The sequence below is a fragment of the Camelus dromedarius genome, chromosome 3 (assembly GCF_036321535.1).
Source record: "Camelus dromedarius isolate mCamDro1 chromosome 3, mCamDro1.pat, whole genome shotgun sequence".
Taxonomy (NCBI): Eukaryota; Metazoa; Chordata; class Mammalia; order Artiodactyla; family Camelidae; genus Camelus; species Camelus dromedarius.
In genome coordinates, this window is record NC_087438.1 from 96363117 (window position 1) to 96384576 (window position 21460).

The 21460-nt window shown below is 41.7% G+C and overlaps 1 protein-coding gene across 1 annotated transcript; it reads left to right on the forward strand.

Moving 5' to 3' along the window:
• The first annotated feature begins 3992 nt into the window (after window positions 1–3992).
• On the forward strand, window positions 3993–8820 carry WNT8A (Wnt family member 8A). The gene is made up of 6 exons (XM_010981943.3): window positions 3993–4060; window positions 4154–4187; window positions 4415–4553; window positions 5708–5833; window positions 6506–6648; window positions 7816–8820. Exons 1-6 carry the CDS (start codon window positions 3993–3995, stop codon window positions 8362–8364), a joined length of 1059 nt encoding a protein of 352 aa, XP_010980245.1. The 3' UTR covers window positions 8365–8820.
• Window positions 8821–21460: the final 12640 nt, after the last annotated feature.

Consider the following 21460-nt stretch of genomic DNA (forward strand, 5'->3'; position numbering starts at 1 on the left):
AGATTCATTCTCCCCACACCCCCATTCCCGCCCCTTCCCCTTATCTAATTAGCAGAGGAGTGTTAAAAGTCAGAAATCCTATCTCTCTTCTGGCATTCTCCAGCCACCTCCTCCCTCTCTCCATCCTCTCACTCGACTCCCACACCCCCAACTTGCTCCAGAGTCTAAGTGGTGGCCCCTATAGTCTGAGAGCCCTGAAAAAGGAGCCGGGAAAAGAAATGTGGGGGAACCAGGGGTCTGGGGAGTTTAGTGAGAGTGCACATTTGGAAAGAAGCATTAGCTTGGGATGCACATTGTCATCACCTCAGGGAGACCAACCATCCCAGCTTGCCCAAGACCATCCTGGTATAAGCACTGAAAGTTCCACAGCACGGGAAAGCCCTCAGTCCTGGCCAAACCAGGATGGTAGGATGAAGGCTCTTTGGCCCCAACTCACTTTGTAACCTTGAGTAAATCTCTCTCTGGGCCTCAGTTATATCCTTGTAAAAATGGGACCCTCTAGCTCAGACACTCTGTGGTCCTATAAATGGCCTCTATTTTCTGAAGCTGGGAACAGCATGGGTGACTCAGCCTTATTCCTCATTGATTACTGCCCCCAGTGCTTCCCTAGAACTCCTGGAATCTCAACATTTTGGAACATAAGGTGGAAGAAGCCTTCCGGATTATCTGGTTCTATGCCTTTCTAGCTCTATGAATACCATTCCAGTAGAATACAGTGCATTCATTCATTGCACTCCACTTACCACTTTATGCCCTACATTACAGTTAGATACAGATCTTACCTCCTTTTTGCTAGATACTAAGCTCCTTGAAGGCCAGTAGCAAGACCTTGGCTCAGCAAAGGTTAAAGCCTTGCATATAACTGGAACAAACAAACATTTGGTATTAAATTCTACAGAGGAATCTTTTGCACTTTATCTCCCAGTGGCCTAGAGGGAGGACACAGTAAGTGCTCCAATGGTGTGCTTGTCCAGTCTCAGAGAAGATTCTAAATTTTCAGGAATTTTGCAAACTTGTTGCTAAACACGGCCATTATTAAAATTAAATTATATAAACTTACAATTAAATAAATTATATTAAAAACAAAGATAAGTGCACAAAATTTATCACTTCCTATTTTACTAGATTTTCTTATTGTCTATACTCTTAAGATTACTTACATCTATTATATCTATGATAAAAATACTGTATAATGATGTTCTACTATTTATCTTCCCAAGTCCACGTTGGTAGTTTGAAATCGACCACTGCGGGAGTATTCACCCCATACAAATCAGCAGACACCACTAGTCACAGCTCCAGTCACACAGAAGCTGGCTGTTGGCTGTCTACCAGCACACCACTGGTTAGAGACACTGCTATTCTCTCTGTCTGGTCACAGGCCCTCTCTATCTCCACTGTGTCATCTTCTGCTCTAGTCTTCAGTTCCAGATTTCCATTCCTCGAAGGGGGAAACCAAGAATTGGATGATCACTTAAAAACTAATGAGGTAGTCAGGCTAAGGTTAAGGGGATGGATGCACAGGTTGGCTGTAAGTGATTTGTAGACTCTAGTGTAGACGGCCTTTCTCTGGTTCTTCTCTCTTTCCAGGACACCCTCTGCCCACAATGAACAACTATGCTCAGTCCAGCACAGTGGTCTTATGTAAACTGAGTCCCAAATGACTCTGAAGAAGGCATTGGATGTCCTCCACATAGCCATCCTACAGGTCTATCCTGATGGTCAACTGAAGGATTTAAAGATATATAAGATGATTCCCATCCTTGGCCTGCAGTCACCTCTGGGGATAATAAATTCTGCAAATCTTAAAATTAGGATTATAGCATTTAAAGAGCTGCTAAAATACTTAGAGGTAATTCAACATTCAACATCTTCCCAACTCCCTCATTTTACAGATGAAGAACCCAAGTCCACAAGGTTTGGTAGTAAATAGCTTGCCCAAAGTCTCTTAACAAATTAGTGGCCAATGCTCAGGGTTCCTAATACCGGAGCAGAGGACTTTCTTTAACATCCTAAATTCCTTTTAGAGAAATTATATAATCTTTAGAGAATGAAAGCAGGAGCAAACACAAAGTTTGCACACAAAAAGCTTCCTTCCTAGAAAATAAAAAAACATTTTTACAGAGTACCAGCTAAATGCCAAGTGCTATGGGGAGGGGAGCACTGAAAAATAAGATCCAGTCACTTGTACACAGGAAGTGAACGTGGAGTCACTCCTAAAACTCTTTCAAGGGGTGTAGGGGATACCTCAGGCCTAATGTGATCCCTGTTCTGATCCCACAGTGAGTGGCATGGAAATCAACCTTGCTGTCTTAAGAAGTGAAAGTTAAACATTAGATTCTTTTTTTTTTAAGTATCATTGACTTACAATTTTACAGTTTTAGGTATAAACATTAGCTTCTTGATTGGGAGAAGAAGGAAACAGAAAAGCCCACTGAGTTAGCCTCAGCACCCAAGTGACTCAGTCTGGGACCTCTTTCCCCGAGGAGAGAAGCCCACCAACAAGCAGAGGAAGAGAGCTTGCTGGGCTGAGAGCCAGAGCCTTGGTCCATTAAGGACATTTTGCATTTGCAGCATTCACACTCATCCTCCTAGAAAGGTGAAACAAAAAAAAAGGACACAGAATAGGAGCCCAAATTTCTTATTACTAGATTTCAACATCTAAAATCACTGTCAAATTGCTTAAAAAATTTCTAAACAGTTTCATTTCTGTACTTGTCTGTTTCTTGTCACATGAAGATAACAGTTTGCAGACCAATATCAATCCCAGTGCATACTTGGAGTGCACTGCTCTAAAAAGGCCTGGGGACTCCTTGGCCCCTGGAACAACTCTGATGGAGGATGTCTGAGCTCCCTTTCTCATCCAAATCAGGTCCAGGGTGCTGTGAAGTGCTCTGGATATCAAGTTAGCACTGTTAACTTCCTGTTTATACTTTCCTCCTCATCTCTTTGGCCTGCCTCCCCTAGCCCTAGGAAAGAGTTTCACAAACCAAGGAAGATCTCCACCCCTTCATTTTAGTCCCCAACCCTACCTAATGGTGCCTCGGATTCTTCCGTGGGCCACAAGTTCTTTCATCCATTCATTCATCCACACATTTGTTCATTCATCGAGGAATCTTCTTCAGCACTAAGAATACAGAGCTAATCTAAAAGACAGATTCCCACCCAAGGAGGTTATGTCCTAGCAACAAAGTAGTGTCAGAAAGAAAGGTATCAGTCTTTTCAAATACAGCCTAGGTAGCCCAAAGATTGATTCTCACATATATAAGCAGTTAACAAACTAAAGCTCTAACAAATACAAAATGATAGACCTACTAGAAACGAGGGAGATTTACTTTGGTAGAATATGGTAGAAGGGACTGTTGCAGAAATGGCCTCTGAAGTGTTTTTGCTCCATGGTCCCACACGTGACCTGACAGTCACCAAGGGAGGCAGTAGGAATGGTGCTCTTGTTTCCTTGGGTAAAATGAGTGGGAGAGGGCCCCAGATGGAGTTCCTCTATAATTATTAACACCTTGGGGAGGAAGGCAGACCAAGGAGTGGAGCCTCATTAATAGATGAGGACACTAGCTCTGAGGGATATGTGCCCTAACTTCGGAGTTAGGGACCTCACCTGCTCCAGGCTACAAGATTCTGAGAAATGAGCCCTCAAGCAGGAAGAGACTAAAGTCTTATGTATAGAGGGTAGAAATCTCCTGGGTAGGGAGAGGCTTCCGCCCCTCTGTCAGCCTGAAAGAGAAGGGCTGGCAGGGCGGGGTAGGGCGGGGCTTTCCTTGGAGGCTTTGGGCTGAGTTCCTCCTCCCTAGTCCCCCATTGGGTCAGTGGCTCCTGCAGCCCTGCCAGTGAAGGACAAATGAGAGGAGCTGTTGATTTTTTTCCCCCTTGGTCATTCAGCATTTCCCCACATAAATACTGAGAAAGACCCTGCCCTCTCCTCACTTCTCTGGACTTGGCCCTGGGCTAGACCTGGGCCCCTGGGGGTAGGCAGGGCCATGGGTGACCTGTTTATGCTCAGGGTGGCTGTGGGCATATACTATGCCACCTTCAGTGCCTCTGCCTGGTAAGTCCTTTCCCCATACCTTACTCTTTACCAAGGAAGCTCCTATTTTCTCATCCCCATTCACAAATGCCTCACTTTTTCTCTTTTTGGTAGGTCAGTGAACAATTTCCTGATAACAGGTCCCAAGGTAGGATGGTTTCCTGCTCCTATTTTGACCCATTTGTGTTCCTAAATAAACTCTTTTGGGGAAGGAAAAGAGGGGAGGGGAGACAGTGCCAGAAGTCACCCATACAAAGGAACTTATGATTATTCCTTAATGGAAAGCTAATCCATTTGAGTCCTGCCTGCACCCTCAACCCTAGATGACCTGAGTTGAGCCAGGGCTGAAGCTCACAACCCTTTTCCCTTTGCCAGGCTTATCTGACCTACGCTACCAGTGTGGCCTTGGGTGCCCAGAGTGGCATCGAGGAGTGTAAGTTCCAATTTGCTTGGGAACGCTGGAACTGCCCTGAAAATGTTCTCCAGCTCTCTACTCACAACAGGCTGAGAAGTGGTAAGTTTACGCACCTGTACAAGAGGGTATGTCCCTGGAGGTAGGTTTGCAGTCTGTGTTTATGTGTAACATATATGTGTGCAGTGAAATGAAAAAGTTATCAATGATCTACCACTTCCTTATTGTGTGACCTCAAGTGAGTTACTTCCCTCTCTCAACCCCAGTGTTGTCATTTGGGTCAATTTGGCCAGCTGTTTAGCTCACCAGGAGTGTGCAAGTGTTGAATGTGGTAAATACAGAAGTACCTCTAGGCAAATGTAATTATTCTTTTTTAATGCATGCCTGTATTTGTGTTTGTACACACTTGCACTGATTAGCATGAAAAAAAAAATGGGGAAAGGGCTCTGTGTTTGCAGCCCCAGAGAGTGTTTCAGCTGTCATAAAATCCCAACAGCAGAGAAGGTGAGAGATCACATTGAGCTATGCCTCAGGTGGGGTGTGGGTGTGTGTGTGTGTGTGTGTGTGTGAGTGTCTGTGTGTCTGTGCAGCTATTTGTAGCTGTGTATGGTACTTTGCATGAAAGTCATTTATGGAGAAACTATTAATAAAGTGTTGCCTGAGAAGAGTTGGAGGGGAAGGAGTAAAGAATATGGGGACAAAAAGAAGCATCTTCCTGTGGGGTATAAAAATAGGATGGGAAGTGTGTAGAAATGAAATGGGACAATGTTTATAAAGAGTTAGTAAGATATAAGCTTAGTAAGTGGTGGACATGATCATTATGATTATTACATGTCTCCAACTCCATGTTAAAAAGAAGAAAATGTCCTTCTCTCTTTCTTAAGCCAGCCCCATGGCCCTGAGTCCTCACTGCCTGAAGACCAGAAACAGTGACTAATGGACAGAGGCCTAGGCTTGATACCAGGGGGGCAGGGTCCTGGTCTCAGCACCATAACTGGTGAGGATAGTGGCCTTGGTCTCATCACTTGATCTCTGGGTTTTACTTTACCCATCTGTAGTATGGGGATGCTCATTCCTGCCAGGATGAAATAAGGATGCTGAAAAGGCATGACTGTTCTCTCAAGCAGAAGAGCAACCTTGTAATAAACCCAAAGAGGGAGGGAAACAGGGAGAGAAACAAAATGACATTGTTTTTGCAAAGCCTCTGCTTTGGGTTGTCAAGGTCCTAGCTTCCAGTCTCCCCTTTCTCTCCAAAGCCACCAGGGAGACTTCCTTCATTCATGCTATCAGCTCTGCTGGAGTCATGTACACCATCACCAAGAATTGTAGCATGGGCGATTTTGAAAACTGTGGCTGTGATGAATCAAAAAATGGAAAAACAGGTGAGTTGTGCTCTCTGATAGGGGTGGGAAGAGGTGAGGAATGCAGAGCTGAGTGCAGGCTAAAGTCTTTTAGGGAAAGGCTGAGGGATACAGCTTTCTCAAACCCCTAGACTCCAGCAGCAACTTTATTAGTGGGAGCTCCTGGATCTAGCCTCTCCTAAGAGTTGAGCCTGGGTCCATGATGCCAGGATCAGCAAGTAGGACCAAGCTCTAAAACCAACAAGCCATCAAGGAGTGAGGAGGCCAAAGAGAATTTAAAGCTAATCCTCTTATTTCAGACTTAGAATGGCTTGTCAATAATCAAGATCTTCTCAATTATTTGTAGACCACCTAAGAAACTTCCTCAGATTTGTCATTAATGAGGTAGGAAGTGGTTCTAGTAAGACTATTGTAGGATAATGGTCATTCCAGAATTCTGCAATGAACCTGAGATCATCTTGGCCAGCCCCTGTGGGTATAGAGTCAAATTGCCTAGAGCAGGGAAGTGCCTAAAGGGTAGGCAGTTGGCTTTAGGAACAGGACTCCCCCCTCAGCCCTGAGCACCTCCAATTCCCTTTACAAGCTTCTGGGACTCTTGGAGATAGTTTGATATGTCGGCTAGAGTTACTATGACTCTTCTTTTGGGACTTAGCAGGAAGCTATACACAGAACTTATTCTTTCCTTATGTGTAGGAGGCCATGGCTGGATCTGGGGAGGCTGCAGTGACAATGTAGAATTTGGAGAAAGAATCTCCAAACTTTTTGTGGACAGCCTGGAGAAGGGGAAGGATGCCAGAGCCCTGATGAATCTTCACAATAACAGGGCAGGCAGGCTGGTATGTATGAGTTGACCAGTAAGCCATCAGGCTCGGTATTACAACAGCCTCACATCTATACAGATCTTCACAACTTACCAAGAGCTGTCTCATACCCATGTTTCATTCTCATACCACCCAGCAGGACTGGCATGGCTACTACCCCCAGCCTCTGGATGACAAAGCCAGCTGAGGCAGAGTCAGGTGGCTTCAGCAAGGCAATATAATTAATAAGCATCAGAACTAAGCAATGAACACAGATCTTCTAGCCTAGTCCTTTTATCCCTAAACATTAGATGCTAACTCCTTCCACAGGCAGGCTCCTGAGAACAAAGAACAATACAGAACCAAGGCCTTGCTTCCAGGACTTAAAATTTTAACCATTTCAACTGCTTACTCTAGGAAACTAACAGGGGTTTATCATCCAACCTGTGTCCTATGTCTGTTTGGGCTTTGAGGGGTTGGGATTGATCTAGACTTCTCTGGAGGGTGTGTTCTCCCCCAAGACTTCTAGTGGGGGTAGCAATCCATGGAGTGTTCTGAGTTCAAATCTGGAAGCTAGTTGTATTTAGAGCTAAGAACATAGAAATTTCCCTTTGAACTTGTACCTAGATGTCCTAGTTGCCCAGGGCAAGGGGAAAAGGTTTTCAAGGTAATTATAACCATAAGTAATCACCTTGGGAGTAGGCGTTCAGACTCCCGAGCTTCCTTCCCTCTGGGAGAGGGCCCAAGGACAAATCCAAACACCCACAAATAATCTAGCCTCCAGCCTCAAGACAGTAACAGGGCCAAAGACTATATTTTCCCTTTTTAATTTACAAAGTACTTTCTTGATTATTCTTACTGCAGTTGGGCAGAAAGAGAAGCAAGCTCAACAAGTGATGAAGTTGGGCCTTGAGCCTAGGTTTCCTGATTCCAGTAATCTTCTCAACACATGCCTGGCTTTCCATAGGAATCACCCAGGGGAGCTTTAAAATCATCAATACCAAGGCTTTAAACCCTTGAACATTCAAATTAAGAAGATCTGAGGGCTAAGAATAAGTATTTTTCACAGGCTTCCCCTGTAACTCTGATGCTCCTCTAAAGCTAGGAAGCACAAATCTACAATATTCCACCTTACTAGCCTTTGGTCTCCCTTACCCAGAGCCATTCTCCTTTTGTCCTCCCTCTCTTTTTCTCTCTCTGAAGGCAGTGAGAGCCACCATGAAAAGGACCTGCAAATGTCATGGCATCTCGGGGAGTTGCAGCATCCAGACATGCTGGCTGCAGCTGGCTAACTTCCGGGAGATGGGTGATTACCTAAAGGCCAAGTATGATAGGGCACTGAAAATTGAGATGGATAAGCGGCGACTGAGGTCTGGGAACAGTGCCGAGGGCCACTGGACACCTACTGAGGCCTTCCTTCCCAGCGCAGAAGCTGAGCTGATCTTTTTAGAGGAATCACCTGATTACTGTACCCGCAATTCCAGCCTGGGCATCTATGGCACTGAGGGTCGGGAGTGTCTGCAGAACAGCCACAACACATCCAGGTGGGAGCGACATAGCTGCGGGCGCTTGTGCACTGAGTGTGGCCTGCGTGTGGAAGAGAGGAGAACTGAGGCTATCAGCAGCTGTAACTGCAAATTCCAGTGGTGCTGTACAGTCAAGTGTGACCAGTGTAGGCATGTGGTGAATAAGTACTACTGCACGCGCTCCTCAAGCAGTGCTTGGTCTTGGGACAAGAGTGACAAGCGATAGCACCCAACGTGAATTTACTTGCTCAGGTGCATAACAATGGAGGGGGACACAGCCTCTCTCGGAGAGAAGAGAGAGTAAAACAACTGGAAAATCACAGGGTTGATCTGTAGTTCTCTTGATATCTGCTGTACATGGGGAAATGGAGGCCCAAGATTATACAGCATATTGACAGAGATGAAATTGAAATCTGGGCCTCCTAACTTGGGTAGACCTCATTTCATCTTTCCTGCAAGTTACTTCCTGGTCTTTGTGCCTGTACTTTCACAGCATGTTAAAGGGGGAGTTTGGTTTGGGTCTATATCCAAAAGGACCCTCAAAGTACTTGCCGCTAAAAGTTTCAGACCATGTCCAGCCCAGCTGTGTGGCTGAGAATCAGAGGGAATGGAAACAAAAAATGAAAGAATTCTGTCCAGACTCCTGAAAGAACAACCTTCCCTTACTCTAGCTACCTCCAGAAAGAGCAACTACAAATTCATACAGATAAGTGGGACAGAGACTACATACTTGCCTAGAGGGAGGTATTTAAAGTGTTGGGTTTTTCATCTCAATATGCACTTTTGAAAAGTTCTCCCCATCCAACCCTGGGGAAACCAGTACCCAACACAACCTGAGACCTTCTCCAGCTCAGAAACCATCTCTGGAGCCATGGAGAATGGATGGTCACAGTAAGTGGACAGGTGACTACAACTTATCAGTCAAGGCTCCCAAGAGGGATTTTTCCCCCAAAGAGCTATAAAGCAACTCTGTTTTGTTATTTTCCCAGATTGGGAACTCAACTTCATTTTGCAATAAATGCTTCTAGAATATACATTCAACTGAGACCTTTTATTTCTCTCTTTGAAAACCTTAGGGTCAGAAAGAATGAGAAATCCTGCTTCTTTATCCCAGTCATACAGAAGGCTAAAGGAGAAACTGGAAATGTTCAATCCCCTTGTTATCAATGTTTGACAAATAATAAAATCAAGACCCCAGAACTGACCTGTAGGAAAACAATCCAGACTTCTAGGCCTAGAAGGTATTATTTTAGTGCAACCTAAGCAACGCGAAGAACAAGGAAGCCCTCTGAACTTGAACCATATTCAAAGTATGTTTGCTCTCTTAACTTGGGCTTCCCAGGATGTCTGTACACCCCGGACCTAAGCCCCAGGGCAAGAGACAAGTATAGTTGTGGATTCTACCTTCCTCATTTGCACTTCTATATCTTCTACTGGTAATCTTTGGGGGAGGAGTAGATTCCCATGAAGAGAGCTCTGGGGGCTCAGACGCTGGTCTCCTAAATCTGAGCATCTCAACCTTGGGAGTCTTCCCTCTCTGCAAAGGCCAAGCATCCTGCAGGGAGGAGGTATTTCAAATGTGCCAAATAAACAAGCAAAAAGTTTGATCACCAAGAGTGGGGAAACACTCTCAGCTTAATGTTTCAAATTTAAAAACAATTCAAATGTTCAACATCAAGGCAAACTAGTTAAATCATGGCTACACAATGGAATATTATTAAAATTATATTCTGGAGAAATATTCAGTAACATGAAAAACATGCATGATATAATTAAGTGAATAAAATTAATTACAAAACAGCATGTTCAGGAGGAACAAATTTTGCTTTAAATATATGAAAATACTAGCTGTCAAAATAGACTGGCATGTTTTCCTTTTTGTGTTTTTTTGTGTTTTTATATATGCCTACAATAAACAAATATTTTTATCATCAAAGAGAATTAATAATAAGTTACTTTTTAAATGCCACCAGGGAATAACCAATCCATTTTTTTGTTTGAGTGAAAAGGAAGGTGAAATGTTTATTAAGGAAGTTGGCATCTCAGGAGAAACCATGAGCAGGTGTCTTGAAAGTCCAACCTGATTTCTATTTAAAACTACCACAAATGTCAGAGACCAGAGACAAGGAGAAATCCATAAAAATGCAGACTATGTCAAGGAAATGGAAGATCTCCTCTACCTCCTTCTAAGGAAGGTGGAAAAAACAAAACAAAAAACGCTACAGTTACTGACAGAGAAAAGAAGTGTGTGTACATCTGCCTATGTCTGCGGTGGTGGTGGTAGACCCTTCCACAGGAATGGAAGAGACACCATATAAGCACAGAAATTGTGGTGAAGTCAACAGGCAGAAAGAAAAGATTATTTCCCTGAGGCTCAGAGAAAAAAAAACATAAACTTATCTGACTTTGAGGTTAAGCCCTCAATAAAAACAGATGCCAAACTACCCATTTGTGAACCTGAGCTGTGACGTGGTACTAAGGAACTGAACAAAACTAGACTTTCTCCTTTTCCTAACTGAATGTCCATCCAAAGACCCCCGGCATCGGATGGTTTGACATTTCCCCCCTCCCCAAACTTGCTGACATTCCCAAATAAACTTAGGGGGGTTTTCAGAAACAAAACCATCTCTGTTGCCCTGTTCAAATTGTCATTCAAGGAGAATGTGCCTTGTGTTTTCTACTGGTTTATATCTGAGGTTTTCACTAACAAAACCGAGGGCAATTGGCAATTCCATGAGAAGTTTGCCTACTTCCCCAAAAAGCTCATAGTCCCAATCCTTCCAAGCCTCTTACAATCTCATTCATCTTACCCTCACAGCAATCAATCACATCATCCAATCTTCCCACATGGAACATGGGCCAGAAACTAAAGGAATTTGGATTTCTCTACATCCATCACCTTTCTGTCAGGGATTCATTCCAAGGCACTATAGTGGCATTCAGATTCATTAGTTACAACCCTACACTCCTTCCCTTTTGGTTCATCCTTAACAAGCTGGCTATCATTAAGGTGACAGAATAGTAAAACCCCCACGTTCAATAGGTTCAGGGCCCAAGACAGGCAGATTGGCCGCCACAATCCGATAGTGGATCTTGAAAACTTGCCAAAAAAGAAATAAATTCAATAAGGGAAACCTGTCCATAAATCTTAGCAATGTTCTCCTAGGGCAGTCTACCCAGGCAATAGAAATAAGAGCAAAAATAAGCAAATGGGACCTAATTAAACATAAGCTTTTGCACAGCAAAGGAAACCATAAACAAACAAAGACAACCTATGGAATAGGAGAAAATATTTGCAAATGATGAGACTGACAGGGCTTAATTTCCAAAATATACAAACAGCCCACACAAATTAATGACAAAAAACAAACAACTCAATCTAAAAATGGGCAGAAGACTTAAACAAGCAATTCTCCAGTGAAGACATACAAATGGCAAATAAGCACATGAAAAAATGTTTAATATTGCTAATTATCAGAGAAATGCAAATCAAAACTACAATGAGATATCACCTCACACCAGTCAGAATAGCCATCATTAAAAAGTCCACAAATGATAAATGCTGGAGAAAGTTTGGAGAAAAGGGAACCCTCCTACACTATTGGTGGGAATGTAGTTTGGTACAGCCATTATGGAAAGCAGTAAGGAGATTCCTCAAAAAACTAAAAAAAGACTTACCATATGATCCATCAATCCCACTCTTGGGCATTTATCTGGAGGAACTCTAATTTGAAAAGATACATGCACCCCAATCTTCATAGCAGCACTATTTACAACAGCCAAGACATGGAAACAACCTAAATGTCCATCAACAGATGACTGGATAAAGAAGATGTGGTGGATATATATATATTTATATATATATATATATATATGTAAAAATATATAATGGAATACTACTCAGCCATAAAAAAGAATAAAATAATGCCATTTGCAGCAATATGGATGGACCTGGTGATCATCATTCTAAGTGAAAAAAGCCAGAAAGAGAAAGAAAAATATCACATGATATCACTTACATGTGCAATCTAAAAAAAGAGATACAAATGAACTTATTTGCAAAACAGAAACAGACTCACAGACATAGAAAACAAACTTACAGAGGGGAAGGGGGTGGGAAGGGATAAATTGGGAGTTCGAGATTTGCAGATACTAACTACTATATAAAAAAATAGGTAAATAACAAATTTCTACTGCATAGTTCTGGGAACTATATTCAACATCTTGTAGTAACCTATAATGAAAAAGTATATGAAAAGGAACATATGTATGTATACGTAAGACTGAAACATTATGCTGTATACCAGAAATTGACACATTATAAATGACTATACTCCAATTAAAAAAACAAAAAGGAAACCTGTCCATGAACCTTTATTTCAGTCAATATAAGCACTGCTGCACATTGCCTGGAGAATGGAAGCCAGTATCTTCTCAGTCTAGATGAAAAAAGAATATGCTTATGCTTGCAGGCTCCTACAAAGCTTTTTCTCCTCCTCCTCCTCCTCCTCCTCTTCCTTCTCCTCCTTCTTTCCATCTGACCTTTGCCATGGGTAGAATTAGGGACTCCTAAGAAAACCCTGAGCCTGTTCCTAGAGTTTACTATAGTCCCCTGCTAATCTCCTCAGGGCTTGCTGCTGGGTGATCCTAAGACTGGAAAGGAAGTAACTGAGCACCTACTGTCAGATGCTTAATATTTGGATTATCTCCTTCAATCCTCAGAACAATCCAGTTAAAGAGTTACAATTATTCCCCTATTAGTACTGAGGAAACTGAGGCTCAGAGAAGTTAAGTATCCAGCCTAAAATTAAACACAAGGAGATGGATTTGAATTCAGACCTGCTACCATGTAAATCTATACTCTTCCTTTACACCACTTACACTCTGGGAGCCCAGGGATCTCTGGCGACATTGTTAACTGTCAAGACAGCTTTGTAGAATGACTACCATTCATATGCAGTGAAAGGTGTCCTTTTCCTCCCTCTACAAGTAGGAGAGTTACATTTCTCAGCCCTTCTCCAGAGAAAAAAACCTGACTTTTGACTTGCAAAGACCTTCCTTAGAATGATAAAGCAGATAGCCTGGCTCCTGCTGACTAGGGAGGGCAGAATACTGGTTCTCCAGGGGGTGCTCAAAGGAAAAGGCTAACCATTATGGCCTACCTTAGAGGTCAAAGTTTCAAAGGAATGTCAAAAGAGGGGTGTTTATTTTAGAGGCTAGAGGAATTAAAAAACAGGATCCAGAGAAAGACAAATATCTAGCCCCAGAAAACAAACTACTCATATCACTGATCACAAAAAACAGTGACCAAGGGCCGAGACAAAGGGTTGGGGAAAGTGAAATGAAAGCAAAGACCAGAGTAAAAACTTCCAAAAGTTAAAGACCTTTGGGTGGAACTAGTGCTCTAAACCACCTAATTCTGTTGTATCTCCTTCTTCAGGACAAAAGCTAGGTTTAAAGGAGGAAAGATTCCCCACTAGTATTACCAAGTGAGGTAGCTGCACACTGACTCCAGGGCCCTGAACACCCTCCATGGCTGGTGCTCTGCGCACATTGCCAAGCTGCCCTTTTATCAGAAAAGGGATGTATGATGACCAATGGAAGCACTGAGGAAATTAGGCCTAGACTCTGGGAAGCCTCAGACTGCACTTGATCAGTGAGGGAGGAGGGAGGCTGTGGGTAAGGGAAGTAGAATGTGGGTAGCGGGGTGGGTGGGATGTGGGTAAGGGAAAGGCCTGGTGTTGCACGTTCCTGTCAAACTCTCAGATACTTGAGGAGACCTATGATGAGACTAGGGGATCTTGAGATGGTCCCTTGCCATTTCTTCACTAGGAGCTTCTTGTAGTCTATAAGAGATCACTTGATTCAGCTACCTGCTTCTTAACAGGAGAGCTCCTAATATAAGGCCTAAGGAGGAGGAGCACATTGTACATCCTGGTTTTGTTTTTGTTTTCTTTTTGAATTTTTTTATGGGGGGAAGTAATTAAGTTAATTATTTAATGGAGGTACAGAGAATTGAACCTAGGACCTTGTGCATGCTAGGCATGCATTCTGCCATTGAGCTATATCCTCCCCCTGTGCATTCTGTTTTGAAAGACCATCAGGGAGAGGGAAGCCAGTACTTCCCTACATGGAATAAGCACCTATTAGGACAACTGCTGCATGTGCCTAACCTAAATCATCACTGCTGTATTTTAAGTCTGTCAAATCATCTAGGATTTCTCATTATGGATTCAGGCCTTCAAACACTCTTTTTCTCAAAGCTGAATAACCCTAATTACTCCAGTTTTCCACTAGTTCTCTCTCATCCTCTTTTTCCCAGACCATCTTCAAATTCACCAGCTTTGGGTTTCTGTGAGGACTTAGGTGGGGTGTGAGCTAGAAACACCTCTCAAGCCTCAACTACCATATCACCCCTTTGCCCTCAAATATCTGAAGAATCTACCTATTCTTGGCTGTCAAAGAGCTTTGATTGACCCATCAGGCCCCACTTGCATTCTCCATAGTCCAAGTTCATTTCTAACCCCTTCATTTTAGCCCAGTAGCCTTGATTCCCAGCTGCATCATTTGGGACCTCAGTTGTCAAGGTCCTCCTCTGCTAAGGGTTTGTGGTGGTGCAGGGGCAAGAACATGGGATTGACAATCAGGACCTGCTTCCTTCTCTGCTCTCACCCATGAAGCATTTAGTTGCTCTAAAATTCCAGTTTTGTTGTGTTTTTTTGTTTGTTTGTTTTTTATTTTTTCCTGTGCTGATGACTCTAAAATCTCCAACTCTGTGCAAGCTCTAGGCACAACAGCTCTAATATTTCACTGGCTGTTTCTACTTGGGTGACAGAAATGATTTTCTCTTATGATTCCTCTGCTTCCATCAGTAATCTAATAAAACTGCAAGTGACTGAGGTTTACTCCTGAGTCATCCCTGACTCCTCCCTCTGCTCCACCATTCATGTTCAGTCATCTTCCTTTGGTTTGTCCTCCAAATCTGTCCCCTCCTCTATATTACCTTTGCCTTCACTCTGGACTAAAATAGTTGTATCTTGTACCTGAATTTTGCACTAACTCTATAACTGATATTTTTCCTCGCAAGTCTCCACCTAACACATTGTTACCATACTTATCTTACTAATACACTATATCCATTTCATCATTATCTGATTAAAAAAAGATTTTTTTGCAGTGTCCTAGAGAATAAAATCCCAATTCTTTGGCTTGACATTTCAAGTCTCCTAAACTTGACAGTATCTTACTATAAACATTAAAAACATTTTTTTTCTATAAAAAATTCAAAAAATTTAGAATAGACCAAAAAGTAAATACTATCTTCACTCTCTTCTTCCTCCAGCTCACTGTCCTTGCCAGAGGTAACTGCTACTCCCTGGCTTTTCCAATTTTACCCACTCCTTCCTCAGTTTCGGCTAGATCAGGTTATGACAGTTCCTTGCATACACTGTTCCCATGCAACTTTTGTATCCCAGGTGAGACCATTTCCCTCCCTGAAGTATCTTTGCCTCCCCAATTTCAGATACTCCCTCTTTAAGGCTATCTGCTCTTGAAATTGCCTCTTTTACTTGATAAAAATCTAAATACCACTGCCTCACTACATTTCAACAATAGGGCTGACAAGTCTCCTCCTTGAAAATGGGACCATGTTACCCCTCTTAGTGCCTCTGCAAGCCTCTCGCAACACTCTGCATTTGGTCAGTGATTAGTGTTCTCCAGACATTAACCAATTTTGCTTAAAGGTGGTGTAAGAGGTCATGGAATTTCAGAAATGGAAGAGACTTTAGAAGAGATTTGAGAGATTTGAGAGAGGTTTGAGAGAAGAGGAAAAAAATTTGCCCAAGGCCATTTGCCTAGTTAAATGTTAAGTTGAGGATACACCTCAGTTCTTCAGGTCTCCTAATGCCAGGTTCAAGCAACTCCTAGGTCCTTGGCTCTTGGGGGTGGGGAGAGTGGTCCAAACTACTCTCAGGACCATCCAGCTGGGCGGTAACTCAGACAGGTAACTGATGAGGGAAGGCTTGGATGTGATATGTGATGTTTTAAAAAGTTAAAAAGTATATAGAGAAGGAAAGAAAAGAACATTAGAGGTTCCTAAACACACTATTACCACTTAAGCCCAAGGAAAAGGTCAGCGCATTCCCCAAGCTGTATTACCATTTATGGCATGTAACCCTTCTCCCCTTCCTTGATAGTCACCTTAACTTGGCTTCACCTGAATAAAAATGTTGTAAGGTACAAAATCAGAGTCACCTTGGATTTCTGTTATCTCTAGAAACCCAGGGCTCTTTCTATTACTTCATGGTTTACGCCTGCTGTCCCAAGTATAATTGTAACTGTGCCTCCTTTCACTGCAAAAAGTGTCCTGTTTGATGATAATTATATAGTCCTCCTATTTATAACTCACTTCATCCATTCATTCATTTAATAAGTATTTATTGTTACAGGCATAGCACTAATGCAAGGGATTCAGAAGTTCATGACCTTGACGAGGTCTCTGCCCTCACGGAACCAGCATTTTAATGGAGGACACATACAATGAACAAGTTTTTAAAAATAGATTATTATAGATTGAGATAAGTGTCATGGTGGAAATAAGTAGGGTTCTTATAATAAGGTAGCAACATCTTAAGAAAAAAAGTCAAAGAAGGCTCTCTATGAAGTTGACATTTAAACTGATACCCAAAGGGTGAATGGGAACCAGTTATAAGAGCTGTAAGAAAGCATATTTCAGAGAGAAGCATTAACAAGCAGTAAGGCCCAAAGCAGAAAAGAACTTGGAAAATTCAAGGAACTGATAAAAATTTGATATAACTAGAGCATGCTTTGCAGGTGGTGGCATGAGATGAACTTTGAGAAGTAAGCAGGGGCCAGATCATCCAAGAGCCAGTGGGTCACAGTAAAACATCTTAATTTTGTTTCAGAGAAATTAAAATCCATTTAAAGATTTTAAGCTAGGGGTTTATAGGATCCTATTTACTTTGTAAGGAAACTCATACTGGCTGCTAAATGGAAAATGGACTCACAGTGAGGCAAGTGTGGAAGCCTGAAGATAAGAAGGCAATTGTATTAAGCCAGGCAAGAGCTGATGATGGCTTAGACTAAGGTTGGGACTAAAGTGAACAGAGGGAAGAGGAAAGATGGGCAGTTTGTACAAAAGAAGTGGAAGCAGTAAAAATTTGCTGATGGATTGGATGTGGTGGGTGAGAGAAAGGGAGGGATCTAGGATGACTTCCCATTTTCCAGCTATAGTAACTGAGTGGCAGATGGTACCGTTTATGGGCATAGGCAAAATAAGAGAGGAACAAGTTAGAGCTAATAGGAAGATGAGACTCTAGAGCTACACTTCAAGCATGTTAACTCTGAAATTTTTCTGAGATATTCAAGTGGAAATATCAAGCAGACAATTGGTCATTAAGCCTGAGGAAAATAGCTAAATAAACTAGAGAAGAAATTTGAGATCGAGATGCAAATTTAGGAGCTGCCAATATAGTTTCTGAAGCCATGGGAGTAAGTGAGATTTCCTAAGAGGAGTAGGAAGTGAAGAGTAGAGGGCATAGGTCCAAAACCAAAGAAACGCCACACCACTCCCATTGATGTCCACAAGTGCCCAATGAAGAAGCTGAACAACTGAAACTCTTCTTGATTCTATGAATAGATAGGTACAGACTTGCTGGCAGGTAGGGAAATAGATGAACTAATCTTTGCTGGAGGCCTCCATCAATCTATTAATTCAGTCAATGCCTTCTATGGGTCATGGACTATGCGAGGTGCCTGTCTGGGACGTAAAGATGAAGGGACACAGTCCCTCCCTATCAAGAAGGAAAGCACACCTGTGCCCATAATAATGTAGTGTAATAAACATTCTAGTACAAGTGTGTACAGGGGCAGTGGGACCATAAGGATGAAAGCAACCAGCATCTGCCTGGCCTGGAACTGAAGCATGCTCATCCAAGTAGTAAGAGGAGCTGAACACTACAAGGGTGCTCTGAAGCCAGAATGGCTTCCCCCAGCCATATCTGTTTGTTTGTTTTGTTTTGCTTTAAAACAAATCTTATGTTTCCTAGAATAAAGGTAAAATGACAGGTTGGTGGGGATAAAAAAGGAGGCTTTGGTTCTCTGACCATTGACAATAGAAAACAGGCCATTCCAATGAGCCTTAATCAGGTGTGGGGTGGGGGTGAGAGAGGAAAAAGTGGAAGAAGAGATTGGTTTATGGCTGTTCACAAAAAAAGCAATAAAATACTTTGCCCTGAGCTGCATAAGGGTCATAATTGGTATGATAAGCTATCATTTAACATGAGGAGGAAATTGAAGTTTCATTTCCTTGCTTTTGTGGCACCCCTTGAATTGGGTTGATGACACCATTCAGTTAGTCAGCATGAGGCCTGCCTTACCAATTTTGTTTTGCAAAACAAAACCAGTCATGGTCAAACTCAGTTGGTCAATTCCATAGATTAACATGAGAGGCCCCAGGAAAGCAAGACAGCTGGGTCAGCTCTGGCTGGGAAAGGGTGGGTTAATCCTAGGCCAGCTTGGCAGGGAGCTTCATAAGATATTTTAGACCCCTGGCATCCTCCCACTCCTCACCCCTTCTTCAGGAGCTTCCCACACTCACCAGCAACCTGGAGTTAACTCTAAATAATCTCCAGAGTTTGAAGGACAGAGCTGAGCTGAGGGTATGAATGTACTTCCCCACTGGGCCATGTGTTGACTCTCATCTTCTCATCCTGATTTCTTTAGGACCAGACTGAGTAGTATGGTGTGGCAGAAAAAAATCTGGCTGGAATCTATACAAACACCAACTGGGAAGAATGAAGTTTTCCTTTAACATTGATAATAATACAAAATTTATCTCAAATCCTGGGCTCCAATAGGTGTCCCTACACAATCCACAACCTAAAGAAAACAGTGAGGATGAAAATATTAAAGCTCTACTGAACAGCCAGGCATTTTTATTGTCTCTATGGCTAAGACATTAGAAAAGAATTGTTGATTCTCTTAGAGAATTATCTAAGAGCATTCTGATTCATCTCCATGTCCAGAATTTGCAGAAAATTTGAGGCCACTTTAGAATAGATCACAATCTGGAGCTTTTCAAAGTTCCCATTTAGCTGAGATAATTCAGTTTTTCTTTCTGAATTCTGATGTTGCTAGTGAAAAAACAATTCTGCCAGTAACATACAAGAACTATCAAAAAGCCAAGAAAATCTGCACATGCAATGAATAATGGGGTTCATGTTCCAAAAGGAGGTTAAGGTAATGTTTAATTTTAGTTTCCTGGAGGTTGTCTTACATTTTTCCAAAAGGATTTATTCCTGCAACCTTCTGTGACAAGCAACACAATTTAATTTTGAGGTAATCAAGAGAAGCAATTTGGCATTGTAGGAAAAGTGCTGCTGATTTTGCCACAGATTTTACTGTAATGCCATGCAAACCACTTTCTGAGCTTCAAAATCTTTATTATAAAAAAGAAGGAAAGATTTGATTAGATTGCAGTACATATTCACAAATTTTTTTTCAAATTCTAAAATTCTATCCTGAGCCTCTAAGCTTTTCTATCCTTACAGTCCTTGCCTTCATAAGATATCCCATGCCAATTGTCATGCAGAATAAATTAGAACCACTTCTGGTTTCTAGAAATATATAGCCTGTAAAATAGCAAGAGTCAGATGTTCTTCATGTAGTCTTATGATTAGATTTCACTAGTTTGAATTTTGTGCTTATTTGTACATTATATTTTTAAAGGATTTATTATGAAATTACCACCACAAAAAAGACGGCAGGTGGAGGTTTTTAACTGCTTATGACAATATTTTCAAGTGCTTCTTCTCAAGGGGCTCCTGGCATAATGAGTTGCACTCTAAGTACAAGCCAGTCATTAGCTTCATGCGTGGCCTTGGGCATGCCTCTTAGATACCCTGAGCCTCATTTGCCTCAGCTATAAATAAAGGGGTTGGATTAGGTGATTTAAAATTAATTAGTAAAGTTCTTTTTTAAGCAGATGAGCAAAAGCATATAGTGTAAGTATAAATAAATATATTAGTGCTTTTAGTAATATGAAGAATGAAAAGGGATTTGGAAGCACTTTCTGAGTGAAGAAGAGAACCTATGATTGTCAGCCACAAAAAGCAAGAGCATAAACTGAGTAAAGCTCCAATTTCCACTTCATTTATTTATACACAATAAATCTATTAAGTGAATGAACTTGGTTTGTACACAACACTTAGTTGGCCCTATGAGAAAAGCAAGAAGTTTCCTACATCTGTGAAAGAGCACCATAAAATAACAGAAAGTCTTTGGAACCAAATATAATTAAGTTCAAAACCCTGGCTCTAATAATTCCCAGATGTGGCCACTATATCAAATCACTTTAACCTCAAGATTGTTGTGAGAATTAAATAAGATAACATAAGTGAAAGAGCTCAGCACAGTGTTTGGCACATAATAGGTAACAACAGAGAGTAATCCTTCCATTAATATGGGAATGTAATCCATGTATAAATAAGTTTAAAAAAAGATATGAGGTAAATAATAATGGCTAACATTAACTGAGTGTTTACTCTGTGCCACCAGGCACTCTTAGGTAATTTTACATATATTATCACATTTAATCCTTACAACAACCCTGTAAGGTAGGTACTATCATCCCTAGTCTATAGATGAGTAAACAGACTCAGAAAGATTAAGCAATTTTTCCATGGTTACAGAGCTATGAAGTCATGGAGTTTATGACACAGAACTGCTTTGCTGTTTCCAAAGGCCAAATGCTAAACCATTTCACCATATTGTCCAGTATAGTATAGCAAAGGAGTTTATTATTAAGCACCAAAGAAATAAAAAATTAAGCATCAGTGGTTCATAGGCACCAGAGACAAGCATGTATTAGAGCAAAATTATAGTAAATTGTCTCCTAGGCTAGGAATTGTGTAAGCATTGTATAAGTCTTCAGTGGTTGCGATATAGGGAAGCAGAGTAAAGGAAGAGAATGGCTTTTAGCAAATGTACAAAGTTAGGAATGAGTAAGGTGAACAACAGACCATTTTAGCTAGAGCAGCATCCAAAAAGAAGGATATGGGGAGATACGTTTGGAAAAATAAGCACTGGCCAGTCTGTGGGAGCCCTGAATGCCAGATTAACAAATATGAAATATTTTCTCACCATATTACATATACACAAGATACTCAATAAGTATTTGTTGACTGTCATGAAGCAATGAGAATTAATTTCAAACCTAGCTACTGTGGAAGTAGGAAACCTGTCTTCAGTACAGACAATGCCTATTTGAGTCCCCTGAACAACTAGAACAGGAAAAAAAACAT

Bases quoted from the DNA above. Each gene is read 5' to 3' on its own strand.
- WNT8A (XM_010981943.3), top strand. From the start codon at position 3,993: ATGGGTGACCTGTTTATGCTCAGGGTGGCTGTGGGCATATACTATGCC. The intron at 4,061-4,153 runs GTAAGTCCTTTC...TCTTTTTGGTAG, and splicing joins ACCTTCAGTGCCTCTGCCTG to GTCAGTGAACAATTTCCTGA. The intron at 4,554-5,707 runs GTAAGTTTACGC...TTCTCTCCAAAG, and splicing joins TCACAACAGGCTGAGAAGTG to CCACCAGGGAGACTTCCTTC.